The sequence below is a fragment of the Lutjanus erythropterus genome, chromosome 20, assembly GCF_056507025.1.
Source record: "Lutjanus erythropterus isolate fLutEry1 chromosome 20, fLutEry1.hap2, whole genome shotgun sequence".
In the NCBI taxonomy this organism is placed as follows: Eukaryota; Metazoa; Chordata; class Actinopteri; order Lutjaniformes; family Lutjanidae; genus Lutjanus; species Lutjanus erythropterus.
Genome location: NC_139336.1, coordinates 17,420,230 through 17,431,288, shown reverse-complemented (window position 1 = coordinate 17,431,288; position 11,059 = coordinate 17,420,230). Strand labels below are relative to the sequence as shown.

The following is an 11,059-nucleotide window of genomic DNA, read 5'->3' as shown; positions in this document are numbered from 1 at the left end:
AATGCAACATTAACACAGACACAGGATGCGGACAGTGGAAATGTAAACATCTGCCCTCTTGGCACTTTTTTTCAAATCTGACTTTTCTTTAAAAAGAAAAATTGAGAAGGCCTGTCCTGTTTGAATTAAACAGAGTTGAACTGAGCTGCTCTTCTGATGGAGTTTATCTGTAGGACCTTTGTTTTAATCCAACTCCTGTTATTTCCTTGTGGGTTGATCATTAACAGCACTATTTGTTAAAAGCTTACACATTTTAAAACATTCATTTTCACATCAACAGTCATGTATTAGATGCGGTTATTTGCACACTGAGATACACGTTCAACCACACACAATATGTAGTAATTTATTAGATAAACACGCTCTCTCTCTGTTTTTCTTCCCCTCCCACCACCTCCTATTTCCCACACACACCTATACCAAAGGTACATAAGTGTCCGTGCAGGTGCTTCAGTCAAAGAGGAGCGACTCCAGCAACACCTCTTCTCTCTTGGTTCCCGTCTCTCTCAGCAATATGTCTCGAGATTATTTTGGATTCTCCTTTATAAAGAGCAACGTAAAAAATGAGACGGGCTCCGTGGCTCTTAACAACCCAGCAGATATCTCTGTTATTGTGATTTACTTTCTGGTTGTCTTGGGTGTCGGAATATGGGTAAGTTATTCAGTCTTTGAGTTGGACATTCGTTGAATCTTTCTTGTCTGTGAATGGTTAACACCGCAGCAGTTTTGTAGCTGTGAGAGTTTCCAGTTTGTTTGAACATAATCTGAAAAAATAAAAGAAATTCTGTCTGCATTAAGCCATGAAAGAAAATGTAATGATGTGATGATTTACATGTTAGGGAAATGAAAATGGTAAATATTTGTGCTGATATAAAAGGCTTTTAGCAAACAAAGGCCTTTTTTTTTGCACCTCTACAGAAGCACTTTAGAGTAAATGAGATGTAATGGAGTGGACTGATGTTGAGCAATCACAGCATCTTACTCAACACCCTCGTTCACAGTAGTTTTACAGTGGATCAGAACATTTTTACATTTGAGGCTGCACATGTTAAATTAGATTATTTGATGAGCAGTGATGTCATACTGTTGAGTTGTATATGGTGATTTTATGGTGCCTTTAAGTCTTTTTTTCCACGCTTATAGCGGCTGTACGTAAAATGAAATGTAATAATTAACAAATATGCAGTGACAGTTTAAACAGAGTCTCTTGCTGTTTTGCACAAAAGCATTTATGGAATGTGTAAAACGTGCCCCTCTCCTGTTGCAGGCTATGGTCCGCACAAACCGAGCCACTGTTGGTGGCTTCTTCCTCGCTGGGAGGAGTATGGTGTGGTGGCCGGTGGGTATCTTATTGCTCAGACTAAGAGAGAGTCTCTATCATGTTCATTGTCAATAAGCTCTTTCCAGTCTTGCAGCATTAAGCTGCATTATGACGACCGAGACACATGCTGAGACAACTGATAACACATTTTTATTGGTTTATAATTGGTGGTATAAAATACAATGTAATGCCAGGTTTTATTAAAGTAATAAGATGTGTAAGTCATTTATTACTTTATTGCATGATTACATGTTGTACCTAAAAAAAGCATAGTCAGCGGGACTTTTTGATGCAGTTGAATCCTAATTACCTTGATATCTGTTTAACACCTTTCTTATCAAATCTATTCAAAAAATGTTGTGACAATTTTAAACATTATGCATACACATTATGAACAGAGGTGAAAGAATACTGAAAGTCTGTACTTACTTAACTACAAGCAAAACTACTTTAGTAAAAGCGCATTATGCCTATCTAGCAGCTACCAAAAGCTAATACTTTATGGCAAAGGCACTGAAAGCAATATTCTCACAGTTTCCGATGCCACCAAATTTCTCCCAAGGGTCTGGCTTGGCTTTCAATTATGTATTGTCCACAATTTGGCATTCACCACTTTTGCATTTATGTCATCCATTTTAGCTATCAGCTGCTGTTGGATAAGACAGTGACGTGCCAGACGTGGGTTCAAAGGTTTTGTTGTAGGCTTTCACAATAAAAAAAATCCTGGCGGCTGATTATGCTTGATGTTATTACAGATTTAAATGTCAAAAATACAGCATAATCATTTCCATTTCTGGTTTCTCCAAAAACAAAACAAACAAAAAAAAAAAACATATTTTATAGTATAGTTCTCACCCGCTACCCCGCCCACAGTAAGTCCATTTTTACCTGCGCCATTGCCCATGATTTTATATAAATATATTTTTTTTACCTGTTATGCAACTGCAGGACTCTGCTCCTAACACGTGTTCTGCTGCAGAGTTTTTCCATTCATCATGGTTTCATTGGCCTGTGGTTAGCAGTTTATTTTTGGGGGTCAGTGGGCAAGTTCCAATCCAAAGCATTTATAATTTGATGACTTGGGAATGGCTCAATAATCAACTATTCTCTAGAATCTCTTACTGTGCTTTTAGTTCAAATTTAGTTTTAAAAAAAGTAACTAAGTAGATTACATAGTGTGATAGTGTGAAATATGAGTCAAATAACAACCTTGAAAACATACTCATAAAGTACACTGTAAAATATCAAACAGAAAGTGGAATCTATTAATCCTTTTGTAAATATAATGTATGGTAAGTATGTACATTTTAATACTCTTAACAGAACTTATAAAAATGAGTTGCCCTGACTTGAAACCTTTTCAGCTGAATTATGTTATGCCATGACTTCACTCAACTCATTAAATTAAATTAAAATGATCAGCATATTAGCGGGATTCCCAGCATGCAGTTGTTTGAGAATTTTAAAAAAACTTCTCAAACACACAATAATAATTTAATTAATTAATTTTAGTATCAACATTTAGTTGATTCAACTTAATGTTTTGAGCTTTTGGAACTTGAATGTTTTCTCAAGTTCACATAATCTAACTTAATTGAATTGTTTTACATTTTCAAAACTTTGAGTCAATTTTTCAACCCATGTTTGGTTAACTCACACTTTTAAGGCAGCAAGAGAACCTGCACTTTTAAGTTGAACCAGCTTAAAACAATTGAGTGTACTAGTACGCAACATTTTACTTAATTAATAATAAATATAACTCTGCAATTCACAGATCGGAGCATCACTCTTTGCAAGCAACATTGGCAGCGGGCACTTTGTAGGAATCGCTGGGACCGGTGCAGCTGCAGGGATCGCCATCGGTGGATTTGAATGGAATGTGAGTAATCATATCTGATGCCAATTACACCATTATCACTTGTTACACAAATGTATTTTTAACCTGTCGCTCAGATATTTGACAGAGTTATCTCTGTCATGTCAGCTGATAAGTCTGTGGATTACAGTTGGAAGGAAACCAAACAGCAACATAAATCACCTTTATCTTTACTGGAATATTTACTGAATATTTGTTGGCTGTGTTCCTGTGTGTTTGTGTGTTTCAGGCTCTTATAGTGGTCGTCATTTTGGGATGGCTCTTTGTGCCTATCTACATCAAAGCTGCGGTAAACAGAACACACAGGCTACATGTTGGATGTATAAAACACCTCACTCTTTGTACAAGTTTGTTTCACCTAAATGTATTTGCAACCACTGTAAATTTAATATCAAATATCAAAATCGAGTTCTTAAAATATATCTTTAAATGTAGAAGGATCTGGTGTTTGCTGCAACGTATGATTTACTTTCCCAGAAATAGATAAAAACAGCAGCATTAGAGGAAAAAAACCTAAGTTAAAACGCAACCTTTCTGGGCTCCAGTGGGGGGCTTGGACTGCAGATATAAGACACTGATTAGATGATGGGGCACTGACTCGATTTTTTTCATCATCCTTTACTGCCAAGCATCATCTACATTTGATGCCGTTATATTAACATTAATCCAATTAACTCACTTTTAATCCTACCTGTATTAGATAGATGTGCACTGTGGGGTAAATCTAACATTTTTTCCTCTATAAAGTTTATCTAAGACTACTACCATTATTAGTACTATTATCATTTTTATTATTTCATTGTGTATGCTGGTCATTTCTGTCTTCTTTGTGCACTTCATACGCTGCGTACACTTGTTTTTGTAACTTGTCTCTCTGTATTTCACTGACTGTATGTTTGTGAGCCTGTAAAACTGAGTGACTATAAATGGATAGCTTGGATTATTTAAAATTGGATTGTATGAGATACTTAATCCATAGTCAGTGTTCTAGCTAAAGAAGATGTCCACTGACACACCACCAGTCTGGAGAAACAGAGAGCACCAGCACAGAAGCTTAGCAATATACTACTGTGGACGGGGTCAGCAGCCAAATGGATTTTTCATCTAAAAAATCAAGATTAATTCAAGTGGATGTTGTATATATTTATTTTTACCACTTTACCTTGCCATAAGACAGCCTTTCCTGATGGGAAACTGCTGTTATACAAGCCAAATATAGTTCTCTCCAAAGCCACCAGACTCCACTCAGCAAAAACAGTCATTTTACCTCACTTTGTGCAACCTCTGCCTCTATCAGTATCAGTTTGTTTGTGTTATGGTGAATCCTAACTATCCTTTCAAAACAGAAGTAACACACAAACAAACCAACAGATCGGGGCAGTTGTAACACAGCAACTCCTGTGTTCTGAGGGGTAAATAAATACTGATTTCACTAATGCAGTCTGGCTCTGTGAGAGAGAACAGTACAAATCAGCTTATAACATTTGTTTCCTGTCAAAAAAGACTGTTTGATAGCAAGGTAAAGCAGGAAAAATATTCTAAATATAGCATGCACTTAAAATGATATAGATTTTTTCAAGTGGGCCTTGTTTTAGGTGTCCAAAATGCATTTTGATGCTGACCCTGTTCACAGCCTGCTGCTTCTCCAAACTGGGGGTGTGTCGACCGAGATCTACTGTAGGTAATACAGTAGGTAATTTAAAAAAAATCTATCCCTTTAATGATCCATGGACCTTGAATTGTTCTTGTTCTGTTAGTGCTCCAAGTAAGTAAAACAGTGTCATTTATTATGGATGTGTTTAGGTGGTCACCATGCCTGAGTACCTGAAGAAGAGGTTTGGAGGACAGCGTATTCGCATCTATCTCTCTGTGCTGTCCCTCTTCCTGTATGTTTTCACCAAGATCTCAGTAAGTTACAGTGACACCACATCTAAAACATCAGTACTGTCCTCTCCTCTTTCAACATCGTACCAGCATGGTTTATGTTATCCACTGACAGTACACATTTTCTCCTCTTCTCTCCACTCAGGCAGACATGTTCTCTGGCGCCATTTTTATCAACCAGGCTCTTGGCTTGAATATCTACCTTGCTGTCATTATGCTGCTATTGATTACTGCGCTGTACACCGTCACAGGTCTGCCCTCTCAGGATGAATTCACTTCCTTTTCCACTGAAATCACAGATCACTCTTTTAGCCAGAAGTCTTATCTTCTTTACAGTGTGAAAGGCTCCATCGGTGGGGGTAAAGTCTTTTCAACGCCATAAGCAGACATGTAGACACACACACATACTAACTCTCCACCTGACTGATTTATATGTGTGTTATTGAGGTTAATTACCCATGGACTGCGATAAGCAGGAAGTGTCCTTCTGCTGCTGTTTTGTAATAGTGCATCCACACCTGAACTTTAGTTTTGCAGGATGACCAGTGAAAAAGCTCTTACATAATACCTCATTTGATGTGGTGAACTGGATCACATATAAAGTTCCTATAAGTTCAGTTTTGTTTAGTTGTAGTAATAAAATGTGTTGATTTTGAATAAAACGTATAGACTGATAACATCGTATATTGTATCTCAGGTGGATTGGCTGCAGTGATTTACACAGACACCTTACAGACCATCATCATGGTTGTTGGATCATTCATCCTTATGGGCTTTGGTAATATGTTATTCTCTTTTCTCATCCATATATTTTATAAGTTGCTGTGACATGACTTATCCTGTTTGTCACATTAGTCTAACTTGCACACATGTATGTTTTCAGCTTTCCATGAGGTGGGAGGCTACCAAAGCTTCCAGGAACGCTACATGGAGGCCATCCCTGCTCTCAGAGAAAACATCAGTGCAAAATGCTACGAGCCTCGGGCAGATTCCTTCCATATTTTTAGGAATGCGATTACAGGAGATCTGCCATGGCCTGGCCTTGTGTTTGGACTCACCATTCAGGCAACCTGGTACTGGTGTACCGATCAAGTAAGTTAAGTAAATGTGCTGCACTGTTGTGAGTGACCACAGGGATATCTGTCCCTTTCTTACTCTGTGCTCCAGTAACAGTTGAGCAAGCTTGGTACCCAGCAGAACCTTGGTCAGCTTTCTTCTTTCCTGTTTGCAAATATGCTCTGTGCTAGGCTTGTCTATGTTGAAAAGAGAACCATATTTTAAATAAGGTCTGACTGACTAGTTCTCGTAGCTCTTGTTGGTTTGGGTCGTTAAGGCTGGGTAGGTTTTGGTTGTTTTCAACAGGGGAACCCCAGACCTATGAAAGACCTTGCGAAAGTCATCATGTCCTTAAAGCTACCCAAATTTTAACCACAGAGTTGTCACATCATAAAGCATAACTTGTTTGTAAAACACGCACCGTAAAGAGAAACTGTACAAATCCTGAGTTTCACAAATCAAGGGTTCACTTCTGGACACAACCACAGGTTTAGGCATGAGGAGCGAGATTGGGTAGGCTTAGGGTAAGAACATCAGCGTAAGCCAATCAGAGACAGAGTAGATGGGTCATGCCTTTGTTATCCTGGGAAAAAAATATCTTGTACAGGAATCAGGACAGGAGAAAGTTGACCAAGGTTCTGTCAAGGTTCTGTACCAAGTTTGTTCAAATGTTTTTGGAGCACAGAGCAAAAATGAGAGGAACTAAGGAAGGGTCAATGACGGCTATTAGAAGAGACAAGCAACAACTCATGGTCATCAACACACACAAATAGAATTGATTCCCACACTGTTGTACACACATTTATGTCCCGTTATCTTGCTTGTTTTTGCCAGACTCACTCAAGCGGTCTGCTTGAGTGACAGATATGCTTTTAGTTAGACCTTAATGCACTCCCAGAGACTGAGATAAGATTAACAGGCAGACTAATGCTGGATCTCAGTGAAGAATGAGATGCAAATTCAAATGTTGACATCCAGCACACACAAGCACATTATGGTCAGCCAGCTTTGGCCCAGTTCAGGTACTAAAGGAGAACACTTATCAGTAAGCATATCCAATTGGTTTCTATGGCTCAAATTTTGTATTTACTCTGCAAATATTTTGAGTTGTACTTGAAATAGAGTGAATAGTTTGGAGTAAAAATCAATTTTCAATCCATTTACCCGTCCAGTTTACAGCTGATTGTATAATGGCACTGTTGATCTTTAATGCGTTGTTGTTGTTGTGTTGTTTTTCTGTAGGTGATTGTCCAGCGTTGTCTCTCCGCCAAGAATTTATCACACGTTAAGGCAGGCTGTATCTTATGTGGCTACCTGAAGCTGCTGCCCATGTTCCTCATGGTTTTCCCCGGGATGATCAGCAGGATCCTGTATACTGGTAAGTGTGCTGTGATTCCTGAGGTTTATTATGGCAACTGATGTCAGCTAAAGCAACCTCACTGGTTGCAAGTACTGTTGTAACTCATGCACATTGTACCACAGACACAGTGGTGGATTTAAGTATTTCTTGACATCCTGCTGATCTTATTCATTTTATTCCAGATGAGGTGGCATGTGTGGAACCAGCTGAATGTGAAAAATACTGCGGGACCAGTGTGGGCTGCTCCAATATCGCTTATCCCAAACTAGTGGTGGATCTAATGCCCAATGGTGGGTGGCTAAAGACCCTTGTCTTATGAGCTGAGAATGCAAAATTGGATCCTTTTCCTACCAGTTAACTTTCCCCATTTTAATCTGTTATTCTGTCTATTTCAGGTCTGCGAGGTCTTATGTTGTCAGTGATGATGGCCTCTCTGATGAGCTCACTTACCTCCATCTTCAACAGTGCCAGCACTCTCTTCACAATGGACATCTACACCAAGATTCGCCGCTCAGCCAGTGAGAGGGAACTCATGATTGCTGGCAGGTAAAACACATTTTAGGTTCAGTTTGATATAATATCTGAAGATGATAATTCATATGTGCCTCACTGCCTCTATCTCTACATGTGTGTGTTTGACTGTGTGCAGAGTGTTTATCTTGGCTCTGATTGGTGTGAGCATAGCATGGATCCCTGTGGTACAGACAGCCCAGAGCGGTCAGCTCTTCGACTACATCCAGTCCATCACCAGCTACCTCACACCACCCATTGCAGCCGTCTTCATGCTTGCCATCTTCTGCAAACGTGTCAATGAGACTGTGAGTCTCCAATACAGCCATGTCTTTATTTACATTACATTACATTTTATGTTGAAATGCAATCTACTGCCTGTTCTATGTTAACAAGTCTCAGAAACAACTGCCATGCCATGCAAAATACGGTTTGACCTGACTTGGTCCTGTGTTTTGAGCTACACACCAACTCAGCATGCTAACATGATCACAGTGACTATGCTAACATGCTGATGTAAAGGAGGTACAATGTTTACACCTCAGCATGAAAATGCTGCTTATTAGCACAAAAATCAAAGTACAGCTGAGACTCATGGGAGGCAAATTGAACAAGGTGAAATTTTGACCAGATGATGGCACTAATTGAAAAGTATGGGGATCTCCAAACTGATTAGTATTCATCCTAATGAGGATATGAATGCATTTACCAAATTAAAGCCCAACCACTGAGGGATTTTTGGGGCCGATGCCCATACAAATATTAGGAAGTAAAAACATTCCTATATTGATATATCAGGCAATATTCTTTACTTAAATGTATAAAAACTAAAATGTCATTATGGCACTGAAACAGTTTCGGTACTGAACTGAAAACTTTAACAGGTATTTTTTTAATAATTATAAATAACTGTAAATTAAAAAACAAATAGAACAACTTGAATTAATGGAAAGGATCAGATATACATAAAATGCTGCCTACATAACTCAAAATGTAGACAAAAGTAGCTGTGCTCAGCCAATATCGGATGCTCTGGGCTCCATGGACATCTGTACCAAATTTCATCACAATCGATTTAATAGGTGTTGAGTTATTTCAGTCTGGGCAATGTTGACTGACTGACAGAAACTGCCATCCCTAGAGCCATCCTGCAAGCATGGATGAAAACTGACCAAGGGTCTTTTGTAACAACTTTCTTTTTACTGCTCTGTGTGACTTCTTGTGTAACTGGGTGTCTTCTGACCATAAAGTAGTTGAATAACATGGACATGTGTTATGTGACCTGATGTGGTGTGAACATGGACTCCTACTCTTATGATTGTCACCTTAGCTTAGGCAAAACACTTAAGTCATGCGCGGCATCAGCTGATCAGTGTCAGTTGCCACCGTAGTTTCTCCCAAATGATTTGAAGGGTAGAGTTAGGCAAGCTGTTTGCAAGCTCACTGTTAGATGCTGCTGAATCCCACTTACTTGTTCTTTAACTTTTTATCTGGCACCATCATCAGGTCATTTTTGTTTTGTCCTACATTTTGGTTTATGACTAAATATCTGTAAAACTAATGTCATTCCCACAAGCCTCATGTGTGCACGTGTTTACCTCTAATTCGCAAATGTTAGCAATGGGAATCACAGTAAACATTACACTTAATAAAAATCAGCATATTAGCATTGTCACAGTGAGCATGTTTTCACACTAGTGTTAGCAGAGAGCTGCTAGCATAACTGTAGACCAGGGGTCTTCAGCGTTTTTCAGACCATGGATCACTTGGCTGATACTACACACTACTATTACATATTGCACTGAATATTTTTGGCTCTTCTCTTGTTTGTACCCCTTGCTGCTAAGTCCTCAGTCCTCAGTAATTCTGGGGACCCCCTAGGGGTCACGGCCTCCATGCTGTAGACTTTTAGTCTTGCTTATACAAATAGTACAGTCTAAATTGACAATTTTTCCTGCTGTTTTCTTTCTTCAGGGTGCATTTTGTGGCCTCATGATTGGTCTGTTAATCGGCCTGTCCAGGATGATTACTGAGTTCGCTTATGGGACAGGAAGCTGTGTTCAACCCAGTAACTGTCCCACCATCATATGTGGAGTCCACTACCTCTACTTCTCCATCATCCTGTTTGTTATCTCATGTGTCATCATCCTGGCAGTTTCTCTCATGACCAAACCCATCGCTGACAAGCACGTACGTGTCCACTGTGTGACAAGCTGGATAAATCATCAATTACACAAACATAAGTGCTCACTGGAAAACACTATAATAACTAACCTCGTAAATAATTAGTTTTGACCAATGTGTTGTGTCATTTTATCTAGTTGTATCGACTGTGCTGGAGCTTGAGGAACCGTACAGAGGAGAGGGTGGATCTTGAACAGGATGATTGGCTTGATAACCAGCAAGATAACAACACTATGGACATAGATGGTAATCATCATATACAGTATAAACATATATAGATGCATTCACACATGTATATACACACTCTTGCAGATTTTCTTCATTGCCTTTGTCTCTTCCGTCACAGAACCTGAGGAGGAGCCTGGCCTCTGCAAGAAGGCAGTGATGTGCTTCTGCGGCCTTGAGCAGAAACAAGCCCCCAAGCTGAGCGCAGAAGAGGAGGCGGAGCTGCAGAAGAAGCTCACAGACACCTCAGAGGTGCCTCTGTGGAGGAACATTGTCAACGTCAACGCCATCATCCTCCTGGCTGTGGCTGTTTTCTGTCACGGTTTTTTCGCTTGAAGAAACTCGACTGACATCTTCGATCTTTATTTAAGTGACAGTACATTAAATATATTTTTGTAAAGTATGTACCTGTCTTAAACACAACAATAATATATTTAAATACTCCACACAGGTCTTGTGTAAAATTCTTTAAAGTATATAATCTTTAATTTCAGTTACCTTTGCTGTTTTGCAGCTAAAGCAAACCAGTAAACCCTAACTGTTATTATTTAAAATCTTGAATGAAAGTAACAGTTAAAGTCAAAAACATCTTTGCATTGTGTTGCAGAATGACAGTCTAGTAATAGCACTTTGTGGGGCACCC

The 11,059-nt window shown here is 39.1% G+C and overlaps 1 protein-coding gene across 1 annotated transcript; it reads left to right on the top strand.

Annotated features, from left to right (window-relative positions):
• The first annotated feature begins 437 nt into the window (after nucleotides 1-437).
• Nucleotides 438-10,764, top strand: slc5a1 (solute carrier family 5 member 1). The gene is made up of 15 exons (XM_084745596.1): nucleotides 438-652; nucleotides 1,268-1,339; nucleotides 3,096-3,200; nucleotides 3,427-3,486; nucleotides 5,001-5,105; nucleotides 5,227-5,332; nucleotides 5,779-5,859; nucleotides 5,965-6,173; nucleotides 7,380-7,515; nucleotides 7,680-7,787; nucleotides 7,893-8,043; nucleotides 8,147-8,315; nucleotides 9,982-10,197; nucleotides 10,329-10,437; nucleotides 10,538-10,764. The coding sequence occupies exons 1-15, from the start codon at nucleotides 515-517 to the stop codon at nucleotides 10,750-10,752; spliced, it is 1,980 nt and encodes a 659-aa protein (XP_084601722.1). The 5' UTR covers nucleotides 438-514; the 3' UTR covers nucleotides 10,753-10,764.
• The last annotated feature ends 295 nt before the right edge of the window (nucleotides 10,765-11,059 follow it).